The sequence below is a fragment of the Lissotriton vulgaris genome, chromosome 5 (genome assembly GCF_964263255.1).
Source record: "Lissotriton vulgaris chromosome 5, aLisVul1.2, whole genome shotgun sequence".
Classification (NCBI taxonomy): Eukaryota; Metazoa; Chordata; class Amphibia; order Caudata; family Salamandridae; genus Lissotriton; species Lissotriton vulgaris.
Window position 1 is genome coordinate 1,695,389,911 of NC_141693.1, and position 27,444 is coordinate 1,695,417,354.

The following is a 27,444-nucleotide window of genomic DNA, read 5'->3' on the forward strand; positions in this document are numbered from 1 at the left end:
GGTATTCAAGAACAGCACGGGTGCCAAATGCCCTCCCCAGGCCATCAGTAGTATCTAGACCACTGAAGATAACACATTTGACTGCGTCTTGTCCTTCTTGAATTGTTTGAGCCAAAGAGGGCCTAATGTTTTCCAGAACTGCTGGCAAGATCTCATTGGTCATGTGCTACAGGGCATGTGTATAACAACCCAGTAAGCAAACCGCATTACCCAACCACAATGCAAGATTGGCGGAGGAAAACATGCACTCGCCAAAAGCCTCAATCCTCTTGGACTTCCTATCAGGAAGAGTTGTGGGGAATAAATAGCGATTCACTTTACTGGTTGTGGTCTGAAAAGCAAAGCTCTCTGGAGAAGGTTTTTAAGAAATTCAGTATCGCCAGGAGCTAGAAAGATGCCCGGCCACCTGCCTTATTACTGGTGGGCAGGAACAGGGCTTTGAACAAATAGCCATCATGGTATCATTGAAAACCTCCTTAAAATAGAGCAAGGGCTCGGCAGTAGCTGGCCCAGGCAGCACAATTTCTGCCAGGAGGTTTATTTTGCTCTTGCATGAAGGCAGCTGTGTAGTGAGGAGGGAGAAAGCCTTCACCACCATCATCGTCTACATCTTGGGATGTCACTTGTTTTGAATCATAGGCAAAAACATAATGACGCCTCTGATGGTGTGCATGCCCTGGTAAAGGCACCGGAGAGGACTCAGGGTGCATGACGACCGGCTGAGTTTTTGTAACCTTGTAGTGCGACAGTGATCAAGATAAATCTGAAGCTGGTTTGGTGTCTGACATTTGTATCAGAACCGGATCCACTTCTGGCACCAGTGGCATAGGTACTGGTGTCAACGTGAAAAGGACCAAGACAGGTTTTAGAGCCGGAGTACAAGTCTGTACTAGTATCAGTACATGGCCTGAAATGGGTCCCAGAGGGCCCGACGTAACACAGGACTGATATGCTGGCAGTAACCCGACTGGTAGCCCCTGCTTTTGGGGGGGTCCAAAGGCATGTCAGAGGAAACTGGGAGCGCATCAACAATCTGCAGCATGGCCATCTTGAAGCCTTCAATCTACCGCAGCATTGCCAATGACCCGGGAAACTCCGGGCACACCGGGAACAGCTGAGGAATTGGTTCTGTGTCCAGAGACTTCGAAGGTGAACGACTCACATCATGGCGCCCTCACACCTGCTCTGTAGGTTCATATTGTTGGGACAGGGTTGAGTCCGACTTCTCTTTTTTATGTTTGAGCTTTAACTCATGGATGGAGCAGGACCAACTCAGTACCTGCTACTTGGAGCAGGACTTGCGCAAAAGGTCACATCTTATTGTGTACAGCGACATACAGCTTCGCCACCCAATCGCAGATAGATTTTGGGGTGCAAACTTACCTCACCACTGTGAGACATGGTCAAAGCCCTAGCACCAGAGTCACACACCACACACCTTCAAGGGGCCCGTGACCAACATGTTTTCTGCAGTTGTTGCATGGTATGAAATCTATAGTATAAGATGGGAGCATTTTTCCCTAACACACTGAAATTTGTTTTTACACGTTGGAAGGCCTACAAAATTGGGAGGGAGATTCCAGATCAGTGTTGGAAGGTAAGGAAAAAAAGGAAGTCATGTCAGCCCACAGGTGGGGGTGGTTATATGAATCTCTGCTGTACCACTTCTGGTAAGAAAAGTTTGCGGATCCTGTCTGGTGCCTGGGGAATATTTTACAGTGAGGCATCTGCAGGTCGAAGAACAAATTGCATACATTTGCATACATTTGGTAATGCCTTAGCTGGTAGAGACTATCTCGTGGTCGATTCCTTACCTGCGAATTCTTCCAGGTGTCAGACTGGGGACGTAACGTTATCGTGAGCAGTACCCCTGAGCGCCGATAGGTGGCGTCATTGGTGCTGGAAGTGACGTTAACGGTGCCTATGTAGATGCCACACAGGCATAGTGATGTCAGTTACTTTTCGCGACTTTCCACGCCAGAAACGCAGAGCCTCAAAGTACACTGACTACTGTATTGGAAAACTAGGGCCCTGAAAGGGAAACAGTTTGTCCCTAGTAATCAGATTGCAGAGCAGGGAGGATAGGAGGGTTGGTAAGGAACCTGTGGCTAGAGTCTCTAACAGATAAGGCATTACAGAAGGTAAGTAACTTCTTCATCTGACAGAGACTTCTAGCCGCACATTCCTTATCAGAGAATAGACATCAAAGCAATACCTCCCTGGAGGTGGGTCTGTGGACCAATTTCACACAAGAAAGACATGCAAGACCGAACTGGCAAAATGCCCATCTCTTTGGACCTGACTGTACACACAGTAATGTTTTGCAAACGTTTGCAATGAGGCCCATGTTGCTGTCTGGCAGATATCCAGGACCAGCAGTCCGTGAGGAGGTCTGAGTTTCAATCGAGACTAAAAGCATCTCGGAGCGAGAGGTCACCTTGAAAACTCCAGTGCGCAGAACTGCTGACAATGCGTGTTCTCATCTGGGGCCAACAGATCTAACCAATGCTTGACCCACTGCTGAAAGAGACCTTGCACAATCTCTGGATGGAGATGCCATTTGTGATCTGCAAGTCACCTTCATCTGAGTTCGTCCACTCTGGGGTTCAGAAAACCTGCAAGATGTTGAACCACCAGGGATATGCCTTGCTGGTCCAGCCATCTCCAGAGGTGCAGGGCCACTTGGCAAAGGGTTCACGACCCCACCCCACCCTGCTTTTTGCAGTACCACGCAGCAGTGATGTACAGCAAGTGTAGCCTTTCTTGCCGTGATGGAGGGTAGAAAGGCTTTCAATGTCAATCGGATGTCTCGTAGCTCCAAAAGGTTGATGTGGATTCTGGATTCCAGCCGGAGACCAGACTCCTCTGATCTCCACCTCCTCTATATGGCCACCTTATCGCAGGAGTGATGCATCTTTCACTACTGTCAGATTTGTTTGGGGAAGGTAGAGGGGTCTGCCACTGACCACATCGTGATTTATAAGCCATCACTGCAGGTCCTTTGCAGTTCCCTCTGAGATCTGGACCATGTCTGAGAGATTCCCCATGCTGCCCCCACTGGAACTTCTCGTTTCACTGCATAGCCCCTCGGACATGTGTCACAAGCAGGATGCATGAAGCCATGAGGCCCAGCATCCTCAGGGTCAGTCTCACCGAAATCCAGGATAGAGGCTGAAACATCGGTATCATAGCCCGAATACCCTGGACAACCGTTCGGTAGGATAGACCCGAAACTGCATTGTGTCCAGAACAGCTCCGATGAAAGGGAGCGTTTGAGAGGGAGTCAGGTGTGATTTCGGCACATTGATAGTGAGCCACAGAGAATGCAGGAGGTTCGCCATAGCCAGGAGGTGGGAGACGACAGCCTGGGGCGAGCCCGCCTTTAAACAGCCAGTCGCAGAGATAGGAGAAGTCGGGTACCTCTAATCCCAAGAGATGAGATTACCTTGGTGAACACCCGAGAGGCGCTGGTGAGGCTAAAAGGGAGCACAGCAAACTGAAAATGTTTGTAGCCCACGTGAACTGCACATAACGCCTGTGGGCCGGCAGGATGGGGATATGAAAATACACATCATGCAGATCCCAGGCTACCATCCAATCTCTATGATCCAGAGCAGACAGGAACTGAGCTAGCATGAGCATTCTTGGATTTCTCTTTTACAGAAAGGCATTGAGAAGTTGTAGTTCTAAGATAGAGCATCTCCATCTTTTTTCGGCACCAGAAAGTAGCGGGAATAACAACCACACCCTACTTCTGTCTCCAGCACCCTCTTAATGGCTCCTTAGGCCAAATAGCCTGCACTTCATGACAAAGTAAGGTGAAATGGTCCTTAGTCAGCCATACATGAGATGGTGGCAATGGCTGGGGTTTGTCCACAAATGGTAAGTTGTAACCCTTCAGCACGATCTGAAGCAACCACTTGTCTGATAAAATGGGCATCCATTGGGGAAGGTGGTGCCTGATCCTGCCGCAAACTGGATGGGTGTGCTGGATAGAGGGTACTCTACAGGGGTTTTAAAGCTGCAGTGGACGGGTTGGGGGATAGAGGTTGGGACAGGGCAGCATGCAGAGTCTTGCTCCCGCATCCTTTTTGAGATCTGCAACCCCGTCTTTGAAAGAGCTGGACAGACTGTTGCACAGGGTAGGGCTGATACTACAGCAGCCTAAAGTGGACCCTTTCGCGGCTGCGGTAGGGATGCAAGGACTGCTGCTGCAACCTGAACAAAAGGGAAAGGACAAGGGATCTAGCAGAGACACTGCTCAGACGAAAGCGTTTGAGCACCGCATTGGCTTGCTCGCAAAATAAACAGGAGCCATCAAAGGGCATGTCAATCAGTGATGACTGGACATCCCCCGAGAACCCAGTGGACTGTGACCAAGCGTGCCAAGGCAGTGCCACCATAGAAGCCATGGTTCTAGCCAGCGAAATCATGATTTTGATTCCGCACCGGTTGGCAAACTTTGCTGCATCCCTGCCATCCACCAAGGATTGGTTGAGGATGGCACAGCCATCCTCTCCCAGCACGGGAAGCAGCAGAATAACCAAGTCCCACAACACATGGGCGTATCGGCCCAAGAGGCATGCATTGTTCACCAACTGCAAGGCAAGACTGGTTGAAGAGAGTATATACTTCCCAAAGGTGTTCAGCCTCTTGGATTCCGTAGCCAATGGAGTGTTAGGGAATGTGCTACAGTTGACCTTGCAATGGAGACCTGCACCAACTGGCTCTCTCAAGAGGGGTGTTGAGAGGGGAAGGCTTGGACTTCTAAAGCGAGTCAATACAGACCAGCAATCATTCGGTGCACAGGAGCCCTTGTGCAAGGTTTCATCCAGACCTCAGGAGGACATCGGTGAAGCTGTGTTGATTGACTGTCAAAACATTAGTTTTGAACTCGACCTCAAGCAGCAGGAGGTTAAGGACATTCACCGCCCTGTGCATCACAGTAGTGAAGGATGAGCCGTCCTCTGAAGCCTGATCAGGAGGAGAAAGCATGCCAGAGTCTGGGGAGGTGTCCAAGCAATTGGCATAACCCAGCTCCTCGTACCAATTCTCCTTTTCAGGGTTCTCCTCCAAGGATCCATACACCTCCTTCTCATCTCCTCCACCCGAGGGTGGTACGGCCTGTCAATGGGAGGAAAGTCCATGTGATGATAGGGCCTGGATGGCGTCGAGCGGCTACGGGGCAGAACCGGATCGGTGCCGGGGATGACAATGGGCTCATCGTCAAGTGGTGCCAGTGACGCTAGATAGAATGGAGCTAGGGGGTGTCATTATGGATCCAGGAGAGGATCCCAAGGGCCTGGCAGGTGGGAAGGGCAAACCCACGAACGGTAGCCCATCAGGGGCACATCTAGGCTCCATGGTGTCCAAAGGCGCGCCAGAGTGAATTGGTGGCCCAAAGATAGTGTGCATGTTGTGGTCAAACCCATTGAGTTACACGGACATCGCTCTGGTGCTAAGATAGCACAGAACAGACCCTGATGCTGGCTCCACAAGTGAAGTGTGGAAGCAAGTCTAGAAGCACAAGGTTGAGTGGGTGAAGTCGAAGAGAGCTTCAACTTCTTCTTGTGTATCTTCGACTTACCTGACTTTGACATGGCGCTTTTGGAGTAGGAAGAAAACTGTCTGTGGAAATGGCTCCTGGAACGGCCCCAAGACCTTCTGCATGAACAACATAGCGCCTTATTCTGCTCGCCACCACAGGCTTCATTGCAAGCTAGCGAACGGCCTTTATCTGTATGGACTTGCACTCAGTGCAGGCCTTGTGGTCATGCTCCAACCCATGGCACCAGAGACAGACCAAGCAGGGATTGGACATAGACATCTGTCTGTGACAATCCCCACAAGGTTTGAACCCTGAAGGCTTAGCAATGGACATGTCCCTAGCACACTGGGAGAAAAGCTAAAAAAAAAAAAAGAAAAAAGTGTTCGACAAAAGTCGAAAAAAGTTGGTCAAAAAGTGACTAAGACAGCTCTCCAGATCCATGCTGTTGATGCAGAAGGAATGGAATTGATGTCAGCGTGCAGGGGTGACGCCTCAATAGGCGCAGCGATGTCACTTCTAACACGGATGCCGCCGAGCCAAAACAACGCTACCTACTGGCGGGTAGAGGTACTGCTCACAGATCCAGTCTGACAACTGGAGAATATTTGAAGGTGAGAAATCTGCAGTTAGAAGTTTCTATCATAAATTGCAAACATCGTTTTTGGGAAAAATTATAAAAAAGTGCTGTCCAAGCGTTTTTTCTTCCTAAAAATTGCATCAGCAAAAGGTTGTTGTGTTATAATAAGGAACAAGAGGAATTGTAAAAAAAAAAGTTACTTTTTTTAAATAGCATTTTATTTTTCAGATTTTTTGTTGTTTTCACCTACTTATAGTTTGTGGTGGAAACAGGTGTGAACCCAATGAGTGAAATCGGACAGCTATACAGTTCTGAAAATTAACCCATTTTTAATCCAGCAAGTGGAGATTTGTGTAGATTGTTCATGGGTTTCCCGCATAAAATAAATCATTGAATTGAAAAAATTTTTTTTTTAAATAAGGCAAAAAAACCAGAAATAGATTGTAAGAAATTGAGATTCAGGCTGTGGGGGTGAAACCCTACTCAAGCAGGAACCACAACCCTGGTCAGGGGGAGGTCACAAGAAATCCAGAAACTAACTTGGGTTTAACCATTTGGTATCTTGGCACAGAGCAGTCAGACCTAACTTAGGGGCAATGTGTGAAATATTTGCGCAACATTTCAAACAGTAATATAGTAAAAACACAACACAAGAAAAATTCCACAACCAATTTAGGAAAATAGAGCCAAAGGTCGCTCCCCAGTGTCCCCTCGTGACACTCGGTATCGTTGTGCTGCTTTTGTTCATTAGAACTGCCTAATTTCAATTGCCTGCTGTGTGCCTGCTTGCCGAGTTGATCTATTTGCACTTTAATTAATTCTATCAGCCGCTTTCACTGTTTGTGCGCGTTTTCACTAGCGCGACGCTGTGCTCCCCCCTCCGCCTCCATTTTGTTGTTATTGTGATCCCTGGAGCCCGCCCCGCCTCCCAGCTGAGCCGCCCTCCCACTGACCAGATCAGCGCTCCAGTACCTGAGAGCGCCGTGACTCGCTCCTGTCCCTCAGGCTGAGTGGTCGCTCCCCAGTGTCCCCTCGTGACACTCGGTATCGTTGTGCTGCTTTTGTTCATTAGAACTGCCTAATTTCAATTGCCTGCTGTGTGCCTGCTTGCTGAGTTGATCTATTTGCACTTTAATTAATTCTATCAGCCGCTTTCACTGTTTGTGCGCGTTTTCACTAGCGCGACGCTGTGCTCCCCCCTCCGCCTCCATTTTGTTGTTATTGTGATCCCTGGAGCCCGCCCCGCCTCCCAGCTGAGCCGCCCTCCCACTGACCAGATCAGCGCTCCAGTACCTGAGAGCGCCGTGACTCGCTCCTGTCCCTCAGGCTGAGTGGTCGCTCCCCAGTGTCCCCTCGTGACACTCGGTATCGTTGTGCTGCTTTTGTTCATTAGAACTGCCTAATTTCAATTGCCTGCTGTGTGCCTGCTTGCCGAGTTGATCTATTTGCACTTTAATTAATTCTATCAGCCGCTTTCACTGTTTGTGCTCGTTTTCACTAGCGCGATGCTGTGCTCCCCCCTCCGCCTCCATTTTGTTGTTATTGTGATCCCTGGAGCCCGCCCCGCCTCCCAGCTGAGCCGCCCTCGCCCCTCCCCCTCCACTATCCATATATGACAGGAGTTCCCGCGCGCAGCGTTCACGCGCAGATACCGCGCCCAACCCGCGCCGAAGGTGCGCCAAAGGTAAGCCCGTCTACGCCCGTCCGCGCCTGGACCGCGCCCAGCGCCAGTCCCCCTGCCCCTCGCGCTGCCCAGCCCTCCCGCATTACCTACGATGCCGCCACCCTCCTAGCCCTTAACCCCAGTCGCGCCCCCAACTGCGTCCAAGCCGCTCCTGGACACACCCATGGACCTTTCTCCTGCTACTCCTGCAAATTCATCGGCACCGACAACATCTCCGCTACAACCACACCACAGATTTCCGACCCCAACCAGCTACAATGCATCCTTCTCAACACCCGCTCGGTCCACAGACACGCCATTGACCTATGGAATCTACTAGACACCATCTCTCCGGACGTCGCCTTCCTAACAGAAACATGGATGAACGCTTCCTCCGCCCCAGACATCACCATTGCCATCCCTGAAGACTATAAGATCACACGCAAGGACCGTACCGGCCACACAGGAGGAGGAATCGCTATCGTCCATAAGAAATCAATCCGCATCTCAACCAGCTCTGACGCCAACCTCGCCAACTCCGAACACCTTCACTTCCAGATCCACATCGACCCCAAGACCACACTCAGAGGCACCCTCCTCTACAGACCACCAGGACCCCGCGCAAAATTTAGTGAAGACATCACGGACTTCATCACTCCTCACGCGCTCCCCTCCAAAGACTACATCCTTCTGGGAGACCTCAACTTTCACCTTGAAAAGATCAACGACCGCAACACCACCACCCTCTTGGACAACCTCGCCAACCTCGGACTTAAACAACTGGTCACTTCCCCCGCCCACATCGCAGGTCACACACTCGACCCCATCTTCACCTCCAGCAATCATGTCTCCTTCAGCCACACTACGGATCTCCTCTGGACTGACCACAGCTGCGTTCACTTCATCTACAACAAGCCAAAACCCATCAACCACCTCCAACCAACTCTGCAAAGAAACTGGAACAAAATCACCACCGACCAGATCTCCTCATCGCTCCTTCTAAACACCCCAGCCCACTCCTCTAACCCAGACCAAGCCGCCGCCAACTTCACCCTATGGTTATCCAACACCGCCGACACCTTATCACCACTGAAAAAACGTCAAAGCAAACCTGGCAACAAGAAGGCCTCATGGTTCAACGATGATCTTAAGAAGTCCAAGAAACTCTGCCGCTCCCTTGAAAAGGCCTGGAAAAAAGACCCAACCACTAGCACCAAGGACGCCTTCAAAAACGCCACCCGCACTCACCACCAACTTATCCGAAAGGCCAAGAAAACAGCACTCAAGGATCGACTTGACAACAACGCCCACAACAGCAAGGAACTTTTCAACATCGTCAAGGAATTTTCCAATCCCTCGGCCAACTCCAACGACATCACCCCCTCTCAAGCCCTCTGCGACTCCCTAGCCTCATTCTTCCACAACAAGATTGCAGACATCCACAACAGCTTCGACAACCAACCCGGAGACCAACCCACCCAACCATTTGCTGAACACTCTCCCCCCGTGAACACCCTTAATGACTGGAACCCAATCTCCACTGAGGACACCATCCGCCTGATGAACTCCATCCACTCAGGATCCCCCACAGACCCATGTCCTCACCACATCTTCAACAAAGCAGACTCCGTCATAGCACCGCACCTCTGGGACGTCATCAACTGCTCCTTCAACTCCGCCACCTTCCCGGAAAACTGGAAACACGCTGAACTCACCGCCCTTCTGAAAAAACCCACAGCGGACCCCACCGAACTCAAAAATTACCGCCCCATTTCGCTCCTTCCATTCCCGGCCAAAGTAATCGAGAAAGCTGTCAACAACCAACTCGCCGCTTTCCTCGAGGCCAACAAATCCCTCGACTCCTCACAATCTGGCTTCCGAGCAAAACACAGCACTGAGACCGCCCTCATCGCAGCAACAGACGACATTCGAACTCTACTGGACAATGGAGACACAGTCGCCCTCATCCTCCTCGACCTCTCTGCAGCATTCGACACAGTCTGCCACAGCACCCTTTTACAACGCCTCAGTAACATCGGAATACAAGGAAAAGCACTTGAATGGATCACCTCGTTCCTCACCGGAAGAACCCAGAGAGTCCGCCTTCCACCATTCAAGTCCGAGGCCACTGAAGTCATCTGTGGCGTACCCCAAGGGTCCTCACTCAGCCCCACCCTCTTCAACGTATACATGAGCCCCCTTGCGGCCATCGCCCGCCAACACAACCTCAACATCATCTCTTACGCGGATGACACTCAACTAATCCTTTCTCTCACCAATGACCCCAGCACCACCAAAACTAACCTACACGAAGGAATGAAAGAAGTTGCCGAATGGATGAAACACAGCCGTCTGAAACTGAACTCGTCTGAAACTGAACTCAGATAAAACAGAAGTCCTCATCTTAGGTACATCCCCCTCTGCATGGGATGACTCTTGGTGGCCGGAAACCCTTGGAAAAGCACCCATCCCGACAGACCACGCACGGAACCTAGGCGTCATCCTGGATTCTTCACTCTCAATGAACAGACAAGTCAGCGCCGTATCCTCATCCTGCTTCAACATTCTTCGCATGCTCAAAAAAACATTTCGCTGGATCCCCACCGAAACCAGGAAAACTGTCACCCATGCTCTGGTCACGAGCCGACTGGACTACGGAAACACCCTCTACGCAGGTACCACCGCTAAACTCCAGAAGAAACTCCAACGAATCCAAAACGCCTCAGCCAGGATCATATTAGACATCCCACGCAACGAACACATCTCTGGTCACCTGAAAGACCTCCACTGGCTACCCGTCAATAAGAGAATCACTTTCCGACTGCTAACCCACGCACACAAATCACTCTACGACATCGGACCAGAATGCCTCAACTCACGACTGTCCTTCTACACCCCCTCCCGCCAACTACGTTCTTCCAGCCAAGCCCTCGCCACTGTACCTCGCATCAACAAGACCACCATGGGAGGCAGATCCTTCTCATACCTGGCTGCTAGAACATGGAACTCACTCCCCACTTACCTTCGCCTTACCCAGAACCACCTAGCATTCAGAAAGCAACTTAAAACATGGATATTTGACAAGTAATCCTCCTCCCCTTCCTAAGCGCCTTGAGACCCTCTGGGTATGTAGTGCGCTATATAAATTCCTTGACTTGACTTGACTTGACACCAAAATGACAAAACTCTAATCAGTAGAACTGGAGAGAAGCTTTGCTGAAAAAGCCGAACCTGGATCCTGAGATGTTAGGGAACTATCGTCCCATTTCATTACTGCAAGGGATCAGCAAAATTTCTGAAAAATATGTGAATTGTACACTCTCCGCGTTTTTGGAAAGCAATAACTGTCTTCACTCGTCTCAAACTGGGTTCAGACCCCAACAGGGCACAGAAACTGCCCTTCTAGCTGTGGTTGAGGCAACCAGGAAAATCTTCGACAACGGAGGCTGCGCTGCTATTGTGCTTTTAGATCTTAGCGCAGGCTTCGATACAGTCAATCATCAGCTGCTCATCCAGAGGCTTAGAGATGTAGGAGTGACTGATCTAGCCCTTAAATGGATCTGTTCCTTTTTGGATGACCGGTCATTTCAAGTGTTCCATAAACACTGCATCTCTGACCCTCAGCCACTCCGATGTGGGGTTCCTCAGGGATCATCCCTGTACACCACGCTTTTTAATGTGTAAGTGAGCCCTTTGGCAGGTGTTATGGAGCCTTTCGGCATCCAGATCATTACATGTGCCGACGATACGCAGCTGATTGTCTCCTTCAATCAGCTCAACAACACTGCCCCGGAGTTGGCCATGTGTCTTGGAGAGGTCTCAGCTTGGATGGAGGGATCATTTTTGAAGCTGAACTAATCTAAAACGGAGCTGATGTTTCTGGGTAAACCTTCTGCACCCAATATAAGTCTAGCCTGGCCAAGTTGCTTCGGTTCCCCATCCCCCAAAGATTATATCAAGAGTCTGGGGGTTTGGTTGGATTGCAATCTTGATTTTGGGGAGCAAGTAAGGAAAGTTGCTGGTAGCTGCTTTGGGCTGATGAGGATGACACGGAAAATCATTTCTCTTCTCCCCTTCTCAGCAAGGAAAGTGGTGGTGGAGGTCCCTTATTCTTTCCAGACTTGACTACGCTAATGCCTTATACTTAGGAGCACCATGCTCCACGGTTAAGAGACTACAAACTGTTCAGAACTGTGAGGTACGACAACTCCTGAATATTCCCAGTCGACAGTCAGCAGGGGCTGCCTTGGCCGCCCTTCACTGGCTGCCCATTCAGCAGAGAGTGCAGTTTAAGGCCCGCTGCATCTCACATAAGGTACTGTTGGGTTCTGGTCCACCCATTATATGCTCCCTCATTTCCTCCTACCATCCTAAAAGAGTCCTGCGATCAGGCAATAAACAGATGGCAGCTGTACCTAGAATTAAGAAAGCACGTACAGGGGGGCACCTTTTTTCGTATAACGCAGCAAGGCTATGGAACTCCCTCCCCAATGACATTCTATGTGAAACCAACCATCTGGTCTTCCGGAAACGCATAAAAACCTTTCTGTTTCCATAAATTGACACTTGTTCATGAAGATGGCCTCTAGCGCTGGGATGTCTTTGGTAACCATGCGCTTTATAAATGCTTTACAATTACAATTTTAAAGACTGAAGTGAATTGGGCACCAAAAGCTCCAAAGTGCCGCTCTCGATACTCTCTGGTTGTGTTAGACCAGGAAAAAGTTACAACTTCAGGATGACAGCAATGGAGCGCGGGTCGGATACAGGGACCAGGTCAGTCCCGCTGAAAAGTCACGGTCTCAGTCCAGCTCAGATTCACGTTCACGGTGGGGGGAGCCTTGAGGAGCAGGGAAGCACAGCAGATAGTCGTTGATGTAGCGCAAAGAGAATGCCTGGCCCTGCGGAGGGTCATCCATGTAGGGCAAAGATCCTGTTGTCATCGCGAACGGTCGGGCCAGAGCTTCGGGGAGCACCACCAACGAGCGAAGAGTGGTGTTAATGTAACTTCACATTGACTGGCAGTTCAAGCAACATGTTTTTTGCGCCAATGGGCCAGTTTGCGGCACAAAGAGCTTAAAAACATCAATTCACTTCCACTGAGGCCGCACCAAGGATCTAGGACCTGAGGGGCACCAGTTGGGGGGTCAGGAGCTTACTCCAGCTGGATCTGGGTGCTGGTTCAGGTGTTAAGGAGCCTGTTATGTCCCTGCTGCTCTGAACAGGAAGCCAGCAGACTAGCCCTTGGAGTCACTCTGGAAGTCCTGGGTTCGGGTGCAGGTTTATTCCCAGACTCAAGCAGGAGGGCAGCAGGGTAGCAATCCAGTAAGGCAGCAAGGCAGCAAAGAAGCAGAGTGGCAGTCCTTTGAGCAGCACAGCAGTCCTTCTTCCTGGCAGTCTCCACAGGTCCAGAGTTGGTGCCTAAGGTCCAATATCTATTCATGGTGCCTCCTTTAAAGTGGGAGAGGCTTCTAGAAGTTTCCCTTTGAAGTGCACAGGTGTCCTGCCTCTCATGCCCTGGCTCCAGACTGACTACAGAGGGTATGCAGACACATAGCCTATTCAAGTGTAAGTAGGGCTGTGCCAAGCTCCCCCCCCCCACCCCACCCCCATCTTGCCAATGATGGCCCATCCATGCACACATAAACTCTCTATTGTGTATGGCTGTCTAGGAGGAATATGAAAATCCCAACTGTAGGCTTCACCTAGTCATTTATTTATTTTAGAAGTTTTATATAGCGCTGGCCTGACCCGAAGGTATCGGAGCGCTTTACAGAGGATACATTGCTTAGGTAAGCGCACACAGTTTATCTGGTTGCAGCAGGGCCTAGTCAGCACAGCATGGGAGATTTGGAGTTGCAGGAGACTGCTTGTGCCTCATCTCCCATCATAAGTAAGTCACTCTTCCTCCCCGGGATCCTGTCTCCTCCATCTCTTCTGCCACCTCCTGCAGTTAACCAGTCTCAGTGTACTATGTGACCAGTCGCTACTTTCATTCTTGCCTAAACTGTGCCCATCTATGATTATCGGCCCTGCAGCGAGCACTCCCTCGGTCCCCTTCTGTACTCCTCAGTGCCCCTGCTAGTACAAGCCAGAGCATGAACTGAGCCTTTAGTATACTTGCCATGTAAATTGTTTATCAAATATCATATAAAAATATAATAAAGACTTCAAAATTAAAAAATAAATGTACTTGGTTAAAATGTGCACGCATTTTGTTTTGGTTGACAGTAGTTCTCCCCTGAGCAGGAAGCAGCGTTAGTTTTTCAAGGATTGAGTTAAAAGACTAATAAATGGTGCAGTAAGTGAAACTTGATGGAACAAATGCATTCTTTTATTTTCAGCAAGTAAACAACAATATTAGATTTATTAGTTATGTTCCCAGAGATGTTATTTGAGCCTGTGACCTACAAGTTATATATCTACAGCAGCTGATCATGTCTTAAGTAGGCATTTACGCCCTAACACTAAAAAGGCTCATCAGCCGCCACTAAATGTTAAGAGGAAAGTCAGCTTGATGGCCACCTGCACATTTTAACCTCAGACTTCAGGATATCGTTGGATGAGATTAATTTTGAACCTGACAAATAAGACTACAGTTGAATTTTTGTGAAAACATTTAGGTGGGTAATGCTCCTCCCTGGATTTTACAGAGAGGGGACGCACATTTTCAATTTTGAAATGGTATCAATGAAAGCTTCAGGTAGTCTTGGGTATGAAGAGCGCTCCAGTCTCATCCACAAATGTACCACAATTCTATAAGACTGGAGGATGCATAGTTAGAAATAGGTTTTCTTATTGAAATGAGCAATATACCAAATAGGCTCTGGGATTTATACACTGCACTTATAAATTGACAGATTCCGACTAGGCACTTAGTACGAGTGAGAATGACTCTAACAGACTTGTAAAAAGTTTTAAAATAGTTAAAGAGAAAGAATGGCACCGGAAGAAAAAGTCTGTGTAGCCTTGAAAGCTTTATCGGAGGTTTTTGCTTTAAGTACCTCCAATAAAAGGTATCAAAATCTGCAGTGAGGAAGAAAATAAATGAAAGAAGAATGAAAGAAAGAAAGAAGGGGGTGCAATGGAGTACAGATGGGATGGAGAGGATGTATAATAGAAAAAACAACTCAATTGGAAGCATCAAGAAGGAAAGAAGACGGCAAGAAATGGGTAAGAGCAAAGATGATATGAATAAGATGCGAATGATGGGAGTGAGTAGAGGAGATGGTTACGGAAGGATAACAAAACAGAGCTAAGTACAAGCACGAGGAAAAGGGTGAAAGCAAGGTAGAAGTAATAGAAGAGAACAAAATTAGGCTAAATTAAGGGCTCGTGAATAGAAGTCAGGGCAAAAACTAGGAGAAAAAAAAAATGAAGAGGTACAAGGAACGTTAAAGATCACAACAGCGAGTGGGGTGGAGAAAAGGGATAATGGACAGCAGCTTCACAAAACAGGTGATGCGCAGAGCAAAAAGTATGGGAGTGGAAGGAGTGGAAGGAGTAATAGGGGAGGATTGCTAATGTGATCAGCAATGCAAAGACAGACGTGACAGAAAAGACAGTGAAATATATGGATTGCATAAGACAGAATAAAGGAAAGATGAACAGGCAATAAAAGGAAGGAATGAAAGGAGAGAGCAGTACCTTCTTTATGGCCTGACACTTGGCTGTCTCAGAAAATCCAATCATCTTCTCAGGAGAGCAGATCTTGATGAATGGAAAGTTGGATTCTTCAGAAATCTTTGCTGCCAGGGCAGTTTTTCCACTGTGTGGTGGGCCTGTGAAACAGGAAGGGGAGCTGGTGATAAAGGCCTTAAGCTATAGGGTATTCAACAGACCGAACATGGATCTGAAAATACAGTATGCTCCTAGATCTGGAAACTGTACAATACCTTCCAGAAGGACGCTGACCAGTGGAGTACGGTCGCTGTTCTTGGTCTGCTGCACCAGCAGCTCCCCATCCTCCATGACACGGGTCACAGGGTCTCCCCACATGATGATGCCATTCATGATGTAAGAAGCGTAGTCCTCCTGGTTTGTACCGAAGGCCTTTGTGATTAAGGAGACAAGAGAAACATGTCACTGTGACAGCAAAAGCAACACCAGGAACCGCGGAAGTGAGATTTAAGCCTCAATCGCTAGTTGTTTGAAACATCATCAAAACTCTACTTCCTTTTGGGCTATTGTAGCATGTGAACGCTGTCTTTAGAGTGCCCTTTCACACACTTGTTAGAAAACTTTACTCAAAGGATAAATGCAGGTTGTATATGTTATGAATTTACTCACAGGTTTAATATCGTTCTCCAGTGATGTTAGGAAGTCACCTCTTGTGACCTGCAGACTCTGTGCCTTTTCTGTGTCCACTTCCACTTTGGCGCTAGCCTGAAAGAAATAAGTAACAGAGTTCAATTCCAAGTTGTGGAGAAAACACATCAATACAATGCTCAGAAGTGAACTCAAGTGTCCTATTGGAGATCACGCCAAGCCTCACTGACCAATAATTTTACACATTGCAGGCCCCAATTTTTTAACAGTAAATTTGTAGTATAATTATGGACAAGCATTTGAAATGTCCATCCGGGTGGATGTTTTAGAAGTCTTCATGATATCAATGAGCCTAAAATGTTTCCACTATGCTACAAAGCAAGACAACCGCAATATCCTTTATATAATCCAAGATTCCGGGCTTAACACTGGGAGACAAGCATGCAATTCTGTGAAAGATAAAATATAGGAGAAATAGTTTTACTTGAATTTAAATTTGATGAGCAATATAAACTAATTGGAAAGTGCTGTAATAGTGGATCTTCCTACCTTGATAGGACTGTACTAGCTAGAAAAATGCTGCTTATAACAAGATACAACAGAGGGTCATCGTGTCATGAATATTCAGACCACTGACCTGTGTGGCTGTTAAGGTAGTCAACCAGTAATCTGATCCGTCTACTTCCCTCCTAAAGAGGACTGGGATGCCCCATGTCCAACAACAGTTTGGTGCACACTTGTTTGTAAGTACAACGGCACGAAGCACTGTGTGGGTCGGTACATATAATTAGCTGTCAAAGACAATTAGGAAAAAAGTGCAATCTAACAAAGGTATGATCCAACCTGTCTAAGACCCCACATAAACCCTATGAGATGAGGAATGACCTTGTGTGCTCAGGGCAAGTTATCCATGTTGCTAATTTGAGATGCCCTAATGCTTAAAAACATTTTTAGCTGGTCAACACCAGCATGTAGAATCTAGGAAATACTGCCATAATAAGGAACTGGTCATGATCTGATGAAGAGATGTTTCTTAGCAATGGAGCGGACTCAGATTTCAGGAGTAATGACATCCATACTGACATACAAACTGCAGACCTTTCCAAAACAAACTTTACAAGTTACATATTAGAGGTTACATGAGACCATTAAAATAGTATTAAAGGTTTTCAAATGTGGTCAAAAGGTCAATATGATACTTCATATTGCATCTATGCATGGCATGTTCGCTTCAAGAAAAATGGTTGTCCACATTAAACATGTGAAATGTAAGCATTTGAACTTAACATTTTCAATATTTGATTTTTGAGTGCTTTAACTTTATGTATTAAGACTACTGATGATAACTAAAAAAACGAAATATTCTACTAAGAGGATCTAAATCAAGCTGTAGAGTTCCAAAACTGGGATAATACCCTTTCTACTCTTTAAAACTAGAAAAAATATTTAATAAAAAGCTGCTCCAATCTCATTTTCTATGCACTTGTAATCACCCAAGGCTATAATTAATACCTACCAGTGGCTCTAGAGAGGAGTCTGGTATCTTGAAGGATAAGACGAGAGAATGGAAGAAGGCGAAGAATTTAACATTCTTTAATGTTGTACCAGGATTGAAAGGTCTTGAGAAGCTGAGTCAATTGGTGATAAAATTAAGTCTGTCTGTCTTCTATTGGGAATGCATGCTCCAGAATGCCCCGGCAAGTAAAAACATTTCCAATGGTAAATCATCTTGATGTTGCAGAACCTTGGTTTATGGTAGCTTCAGAAGCAGCTGGCTTAGGTTTGGTCTGAAGTACACGGTTATTATCAGAAGGGAGATAGTTTTGCTTTGGATTAGTATCTAACTCTACGACAATGTGATGGCAGCATAAATCCTACATCTGAGTAGACGTGGTAAGTGCACTCAAACATCCTGAAGGAATAAAGGGCCTTATGTACAAAGCTATTTTGTGGTCGCAAACACTCTTAGCCTTTGTGACCTCAAATTAGTTATTGGGTATGTTTAAAACACAATTTGCAATTCAGTAACTCGTTACTGAATCGCCAAATAGGTTTGTGACTACATACCAAATCACAAATTGAAAGGGGCGTGTTCAGGGCGTTCTTTCCAATATGTGAATTCTTATGGTATGTATCAACCATGGATAAGTTACCGACACCTCAAAGAGGTAGCCACCTCTTGCAAATGGCAGGGAGTCCTTTAGGGACCCATCCGCTTTGTCAATGTTGTAAAAAAACATTTTAGGAGTAGGCAGTGGTCCCTAGGACCCCTGCTTACTCGTAACAAAATGTTTTTGAAAATGTTCTATTTTTTTTTATTAAAAACATCCGTATAAAAAAAGATTGTTTTATTTAAACGCAATCACAGACATGGTGATGGCAGTGATACATAGGGGTTGCAATTTATGACCTACCTCATGCATATTAATGATATATATAAATAAAAAAGAATCAAACAAGGACAACCCTCTATGCCCACAGGGATTAGGGCCAGCAGGCTAGATATGTACAATAGTCCAGTGGGACTCATTCAAAGTTAAAAAAAAAACCAATTATTTAAAGAAATCCAATAATGAATAACATTGGCGTTCATCAACATACAAAAAGTGTTAGAGAAAAACTGGAGACTAGAACAAACAATGGACTACTGCTGCTTTTCTGTCAATTATATGTATTGGCAATTTTCAAGCAATCATATATGAGTGGGTGAACAGACTGCAGATGACGCAGTGCTCAAACGTGAAACAAGGTTTAAAAATACAAATACATTAAGAACTGGGTAATCCCTTGCTTAATCACAGTATCAATCGCGGAGTATTTTAAGTTCCATGATAGTCCCTGCTCTTATCAATTCAAACAACAACCAAGGGGGATTTTTGTTGACGTTTGACCCTGTATGAATTTAAGGGTCTCCTCAAGACCAAGTCATTTGGACCAAGTCATCTGACCATTCAACCTGTGTGTAATAAAGACAGAAACTAGAAATCATCCTTACTCAAAGTGCAATCTAATTCTTTTACTAGAGAAGCAAGATATATTTTGGTGGATCAGAGAGGACAGATTAAACCTCTCCTCTAAATTTGATATATTAACAGACTTAGAATGGGAAGGACCTCATCTTAGAAACTATACATTGCACAAAACAAATACTACAAACAGTATCAGTCCCCAATAGGAGATTACTGATACTGACTTGGATCCACTCCTCTTGGGAGTTCTACTTATTCTTGCGAATTGTCTTTCATTTCCTTATTTACGTTTTAAATGCTTGTTCTCCATCCATTTAGGATACCTCCTTATGTTGATCATGGACAGGATGGGGATTTTTCATGGTCCCAATGCAGCAACACTAGTTTCGGGTATCACAATGGTTGATGAGCTGGTGATGAAAGGAGACTGGCTCAACCTCAGAATGAAGAGAGCTAGCCAATGCCCTTTCAGTGACGTGTGCTGTTCTACTTACACACCAGATCTAAGGCAACAGGACCGCAGTTCCTTTCATTCTGAGAGGTAGTTGCAAATGCAACAATCATAAAAACGTATGTCTACGGTCCCAGGACGGAGGTAACAACTTTTTGACTTGCAGTAAGACAAAGATATGCCATTCTATGATCCATCCTATCAAGACAAGAGACCTTCTATTGTGAAGAAGTTAGAGGTTTTCACCAGTACGAACCCCTCCCTCAACATAGGCCAAAGACGTTCCCAACCAAAATTGCTGTTTATAAAGTTGAACCGATATGGCAAAGTTTTAATGTCATATACGTCATACCTCATGTTGCTGCTGGCTCATTGTGTGTAGGACGAATGCCCTGCTACACATATATATTACCCTAAACACTTATAACTTTTGTGCTTGGTGCAAGGTATTACCTAACCCTGCCACCTTCTTAAAGCAATCTTTTAAATTTCAATTCTTAGTCTGCTATATTCCCCTGGATCCCTCTGTGTCACCATCATCAGTTGAGTACCAGTTTAACATTCCCCTACACTCCTTGGTTCCTGCTCCCAGTTATACAACACAGAATTCAATAATTTATCCGTACTTTTGGTGTAACTAGATTGAAACATATTGGTACTACTCTGATTCCTAGAGATAACTGGAGAGGGACATTGCTATACCCTCCTTCCTATGCTAGATAAGTGATGAAAGTGTGCTGTAAGTATGAATATACAGAAGTGAAATTACAGGACCTCCACTTATTGCCGAATCTCTGATCACATCATACACTTAATATTGGGGATCGCAGCGTCACATCTTTGTGCCAATCTGTTACGTTTGCGTGTGCAGCGGACAGTTCCTACATGCAGATGTAATACTCACCTGATGCCCTCCAAATGACCTCACGCATCAAAGATCACATTCTTGATGGTATTACATATTAAAATGCAAGTGACCTCAACTATTACATGACCAACTTAGGGGAAAAGCAATATTTTGAATTTATTAACTTGCAGCCTAATGAGGTTCTGAAAATTAAGACATTTTCATATTACCTTTATGGTTATAAGTCTTGCACTGCTGTTTGCATTAAGTGACGTCCACAAATTGTTCTTCTATTGCTTTTTAGATGGAGCCTGAAGGCCAAAGGGATAATGTGGCTGCAACATTTTCCATATAATCATGGATTTGCCATACTTACCATCATTTGATGCATAATTTGCAGATTTTTTTGCTTGGGAATTAGCCAGCGTGGATTGGGACTTGAGTAACACAGCCGCATGAGTATTATGGTGGCGGCATAGTCCTTTCTAACAGGATTTAGGAAGTAATATATGCGTTCTCTCGTTAGCATTTATTTTTAATTGAAACTATCTGGTTCTGGCTGAAGACTACAGGGCTTATTTGAGGGCATAGTAGCAACAGTTTTTGCAGCCACACTGGTGTACAACAAGGCTAAAGCACAGTGGCAAAGCCACTAGCTCTTGCAAAGGCGAGACCAAGTGGCTTTGCCAATGCTTGATGCTTCTGTGGCAGCTGCTCATTACAACATCGATCAGCTAACTTTGCTAGTTAGGCACTGCATGTTAAAGCATGCTTCCTTGCCCTTTTAACACTACCTGTTACTTGGTCCAGGTGTATGATGTAGGATACTTCCCTTCTGGAAGCAGAAGGCTGAAACTTTCCTTTCGGAGCAGCATATTCATTATCAGTGACCAACAGTTACAGAGAGCTTCTCTTGTAACTAGTTCGGTCTACAGAAAGCCTAAGGGCAAATCTTAAAGTTTTAGGATGGCCTCTACCACTCCCGGAATGTGAGGCTTTGGAAAAATTATAAAAAAGGAACAGCCTGATTCAGGTGAAAATCACATAAAATACCCTGGGATACTTCCATTCCAAGTACCACTTCATCAACAGAGAAAACTGAGAATGCTCAGAAACCCAAAGACCTCAAATATACTAACCCTTGTAGTCAATGTCGTTTACCCTGGCAAAGTAATCTTTCATTAAGGGGGAATAATTCACAGGTTCCCATGCTATAGACACACAACTCATATTTATTAGTACCATCTAACCTAGGTGTGTTTCATTGTTCCTATGTGAAAAACACGCCTATAAACTCAACAAAATGCATCTAAACACTTTATTATGCACGGAAAAGTAGTTTTCTAAAATGTGTTAGTTATGCCCAAACTGCTAATGGCAGAAAATGGTTTATGAATGCGTGTTTATGCTGCATAACCAGTGACAGACATGTCCTCATTAACTGTAAAGAAAAGGTTCCCCACCTTTATTTACATTTTTTCTTTGTTTAAGAAGGTTGGTAATGAGATGCCTGAAAGTGGGAAAGGTAGCCAAATGTCCTTTTATAGTGGCATCTTTCAAGCCTTGCTGGCAAAGGATAGCATGAAGAAAATAACAAAGGGAGAGAGAGAGAGATGTGGACTCCTCCTCCCTAGCCAAGCGTATATAAACAAAATGGAATCCACTGGTGGGTGTATGTGGTCCCTACAATGGTGGGGAGCACACATTGTTTTAAATACCCCTCACACACCAAAAGGACTCTTGGTGTCATGCTTCATCGTCTGAAACTGGAACAAAATCACCATCGACCAGATGTCCACATCGCTTCTTCAAAACCCCCCTGCCCATTCGTCGAACCCTAACCAAGCAGCCATCAACCTCACACAATGGCTAACCCACTGCGCCAACAACCTAGCACCCCTGAAAAAACGTCACATCAAGGTAGGCAGCAAAAACGCCCCCTGGTTCAACGATGACCTTAAGAAATCAAAGAAACTTTGTCGTTCCCTTGAGACAGCCTGGAAAAAAGATCCAAACACCAGCACCAGAGACGCCTTCTAAAACGCCACCCGTAAACACCACCAACTTATCCGGTCAGCCAAGAAATCCGCATTCAAAGACCGACTAGACAACAACGCCCACAACCGCAAGGAACTATTCAACATCGTCAAGAGTTTACCAACCCCACTGCCAACTTCAACAACATCACTCCCTCTCAAATCCTTTGCGACTCCCTAGCCTCATTCTTCCACGACAAAATCGCCGACATCCATAACAGCTTCGACAACCAACCCGGAGACCATCCCACACAACCTACTTCCGAACCTAAACCCCCCTGAACATCCTTTATGACTGGAACCCAATCTCCACTGAGGACACCATTCGCCTGATGAACTCCATCCACTCAGGATCCCCCACAGACCCATGTCCCCACCACATCTTCAACAAAGCAGACTCCATCATCGCACCCCACCTCCGAGACGTCATCAACTGCTCCCTCAACTCCGCCACCTTCCCGGAAAGTTGGAAACACGCCGAACTCAGCGCCCTTCTGAAAAAACCCACAGCAGACCCCACCGAACTCAAAAACTACCGCCTCATCTCGCTCCTAACATTCCCGGCCAAAGTCATTGAGAAAGCCGTCAACAACCAGCTCGCCGCCTTCCTCGAAACCAATAAATCCCTCGACCCCTCACAGTCCGGCTTCCCAGCCAAACACAGCACCGAAACCGCCCTCATCGCAGCTACAGACGACATTCGAACACTACTGGACAACGGAGACACAGTCGCCCTCATCCTCCTTGACCTCTCCGCAGCCTTCGACACAGTCTGTCATAGCACCCTTATACAACGCCTCAACAACATCGGAATTCAAGGAAAAGCTCTGGACTGGATCACCTAGTTCCTTGCCGGAAGAACTCAGAGAGTCCGCCTCCCACCGTTTAAGTCAGAGGCCACCGAAGTCATCTGCGGCGTGCCACAAGGATCATCACTCAGTCCTACCCTCTTTAACGTATACATGAGCCCCCTCGCGGCCATCGCCAACACAACCTCAACATCAACTCCTACGCTGATGACACTCAACGGATCCTCTCACTCACCAAAGACCCAAACACCGCCAAAACTAACCTACATGAAGGGATGCAGGAAGTAGCCGAATGGATGAAGCACAGCCGTCTAAAACTGAACTCGGACAAGACTGAAGTCCTCATCTTAGGGACTTCCCCCTTCCGCCTGGGACGACTCTTGGTGGCCAGCGGCCCTAGGAAAAGCGCCCATCCCAACGGACCACGCACGGAACCTGGGCGTCATCCTGGACTCCTCACTCTCGATGACCAGACAAGTCAACGCCATTTCATCATCATGCTTCAACATTCTTCGCATGCTCAAAATAACATTTCGCTGGATCCCCACCGAAACTAGAAAAACGGTCAGCCACGCACTGGTTACAAGCCGCCTGGACTACGGAAACACCCTGTACGCCGGTACCACCGCAAAACTTCAGAAAAAACTCCAACGCATCCAAAACGCTTCAGCCAGACTCATACTAGACATCCCGCGTAACAACCACATTTCCGGTCACCTGAAAGACCTCCACTGGCTCCCCGTCAATAAGAGGATAACGTTCCGCCTCCTCACCTACGCACACAAAGCCCTCTACGAACTTGGACCCGAATGCCTCAACTCGCGACTATCCTTCTACACCCGCTCCCGCCAGCTACGTTCTTCCAACCAAGCCCTCGGTGCTGTTCCACGCATCAACAAAACCACCATGGGAGGAAGATCCTTCTCCTACCTAGCGGCTAAGACCTGGAACTCCATTCCCATTCACCTCCGCTTACCCCAAACCACCTAGCCTTCAGAAAACAGCTTAAAACCTGGATATTCGACAAGTAATTCTCCACCCTTCTACAAGCGCCTTGAGACCCTCTGGGTATGTAGTGCGCTATATAAATCAATTGACTTGACTTGACTTGACCCCTCTACGGGATGCGGCGTGCAACTACCTACGTCTACGTGGGAGCACTTGGTACACAGACTATGTGTGGTGTGTGTGAGGTTTTCAGTGGTAGTAAGTGAGTGGTGGGGTTCGAAGTGTTATTTAGTGATGGTTAAAAAATACCTGGCTCGTGGGGTGTATTCAAAAAAAAATTTAATGGGCCCCCGGGCTGGTATTGTTAAAAGGTGTGTTTTGAGGTTCTTATGTATTACAATGTACATCACCTCCTGTGTGCGTCAACATGTTTCGGAGTGGAACTCCTTCTTCCGGACAGGGTGCACAAATCCCCACCTTACTCACGTCTTGTTATCGAAAAAATCTGTTTCTTACATAAAAGTGAAATTTAATAAAGGTTATTATGTACCTAAATCAATCTTTATTGGAGGTTTCTGCAATTTGCGAACCTAGGAAAAAAATGGAAAGAGACAATATATTTCATTCATAATGCTCCTAGTTGAATGTATTGCTCCAGGTTCCGTGACCTAAAAAAGTGTGGGCAGCGACTGCTAGACAGGTAATGTCATTCTAACAGTGAAGGTGAGCCCTGTAAAAAAGGGGACAAAAACAAGACATACACAACATAAAACATAAAACACACAATCGCTCTAGCCAATGTGGTTCTGGTAAGCTGGTACCTGGGGGGGGGTTTGTAAAATTCCTTAAAAAGTCGTTATTCGATACATAATTATTTCCATAGTACGCTGTACCTCATGAGCCTCCTTACGTTGTGCGGTCTAAACGAGCCAATATGCATCCTGTAAGATAAAGTATAGCTCAGATATCTTACTTACAGGTTTGAAGCTTCGGTTGTCTATTGCCTGTTCAGTTACTCACGATTGCGAGGAAGAGTCTCTGCCTTACTTCCCCCAACGCGGCTCCGCTGCTAATGGAGACCGGGTGTGTCTTCGCGCTTATATGCTTGCTAAACTCACCAATTAGATGTTAATTACCTATGTGTCAAGCTGGAAGCCTATGTCCTTATATGGACAGTCCTGTGCGGTTTGTCGGTCCCGGCATACCGCTACCTCTGTGTAGGACCTGCGGTGTCAGTGCGCGTGTACCGGGCGCTCCTGAGTCTGTCGTAGTCTTCTGCGTATGCGTCCAAATAGGGACAACTGTCCCGTGCTTAGCGCATGTGCGCTGCAGAGATCCTGGGCAAAGGTCTTTCACTCGTCGTTATGGGGAGACGTATGCCGAAAGCGATTTGGTAAAATACATTGTGATTAACCTTAAAGTAAGGTTGTCACTGCTGGGCCCAAATGTGTGATATTTACAGAAAATGTACACTGGTTTCTATTTATATATGCTGATGTCGAAACAATGCCTATCAAGAATTTACTATTAGTTGGGCCATTGGCCACTACGGTAAGTATCCTGTATCAATCATCATAATTTATATGAGTGAGATGGGTAGTGAAACCCCTAGGTGGTGACTCTTCTACTCAGATACTAGTGTTATCATTAGTTCAGGTGGAATTTCTTCCGCAGGGGCCTCAACTATACAGTCGATGTGGGTAGACCAGGTGCACCTGCATCATAGTTACTCCCTACATCATTCTCAACCCCTATTGATTGTATTCTAAGTCTATCACACAGGTCACGAGGCCTAGGTGTAGTGTAGTTCCTAGTTTCCCACTAGGCCCTGCGCATTGGAATAACAAACAGTAGTATCGACATGGAACTGCGGATATTCCAGGCCTCCACTGACTATGCTAAACTTAATTGGGTTGTGTTACCAACTAGCTCAGAGGTCACTGGAAACTTTCTTCTCTGCATAGGAAGTGATCAGCTTCCTTGGCACAGACAAGAAGGGATTCAGTTTTCCAACAACCGTGCAACATGACAACTTTGCTCCTCAGATCAAGAGTCAATCTCTAGGGTCGTGTGAAACAATAGACATAGATTTCACTCAGTCAGTCTAGTGCAGTTTACTTTCACGAGATGTAGAGAATAGAGAGACGGGCGTGTATCAATAAAGGTTAACATTTATTGAACAGTCTTTCTTCTCATACAAGAGAAATGTATTGCCACAATTGCAATAATTGTTATTATAAAAAGTACGTACAGTAAGATAAGTATTGCGAAATAGAACTGTAAAAGCATTGATATGGTTTCTTAGCCATACAATGGTTTAAAAGTAATAAAACATATATACAGTCATATATACATTAGGCTAACATACTCAACTGGTGCTTCTAACTAAGCCTACCCCAGTGTGCCTGACCTAAGCCTAACACGTGAGAAGGGGAGTAAGTAAGTAGCTTAAGTTAAGTTGGTTTTGCCAAGGTTTGTTTCAAGAATTCTCGTCTAAGGGTTTAGTCAACACCATACCTCTGAATAGAATGATGGAGGATTGGTATCTCCTTCAGGGGTCTCTCTCGATATCCCAGTCACCTGCGAGGGTAAACTGGAAGCGCCGGGACTGGATTTCTCTGCACGAGAAATGCAGCGGCTTCTCTCAGCGCGTCGAGGAAGGAGGGGTGACAGCGTCCGCGGGCAGCTGGGCTGGATGTCTTCGCAGAGGACGGCTGCACGGCTCCTCAAGCGTACTGAACCACAGTTCGCGCTGTAGCGGCGATAATGGTAATCAGTAGCTTCACCACCACAGGATAGCAGGCTGCAGCGACAGAGTGCTAGTTGTTACCAACACGGGGTCATGCAGGCAGCTGGCATCAGCAACAGGTTCGCTCATTGCTTAAGGCAACGTTGGTAATATTTATACCTGACAGGTGCCGGGTTTGACGCAAGTTTGCTGGACATAAGACGTCAATTAAAGATGTCACTAGGAAGTGACAGTTATCAGTTGCTCATTAGAGTTCCATTACTAATCAAAACATAGCAAGCGGGGATTTCCAGGTTTGCTAAGTTTTTATCTTGTTGAAGAACTCGGAGTGTTATCTAGGAATATCAGATAGTGACTGCTGCTCTGTCATTGCACTAATTGGTCGCAAAGGAAGTAGCAGAGAGTCATGCTGGAATGTGGCTCTGTTCGTGTGAGGCCAGAGATGACTTTACAGAAAATCGCACTTGAACGGTTATGCCAATATAGGGAATAAAGGGCTTTATAGCCGAATAGGGGCATAAGGTCACAGTATCGATCAGGAACCTAGATAAGCACGCAACATAGGGATGCTACTGACTC

At 46.5% G+C, this 27,444-nt stretch overlaps 1 protein-coding gene across 1 annotated transcript in view; it reads right to left on the minus strand.

The window, feature by feature from the left end:
* Nucleotides 1-27,444, minus strand: part of NSF (N-ethylmaleimide sensitive factor, vesicle fusing ATPase) — a 696,320-nt gene that overhangs the window by 136,641 nt on the left and 532,235 nt on the right. The window contains exons 13-15 of the mRNA XM_086923839.1: nt 16,078-16,173; nt 15,684-15,840; nt 15,436-15,569 (exon numbers count right to left, since the gene is read on the minus strand). Coding sequence (XP_086779965.1) covers nt 15,436-15,569; nt 15,684-15,840; nt 16,078-16,173 — 387 coding nt within the window. The remainder of the gene's footprint in view (nt 1-15,435; nt 15,570-15,683; nt 15,841-16,077; nt 16,174-27,444) is intronic.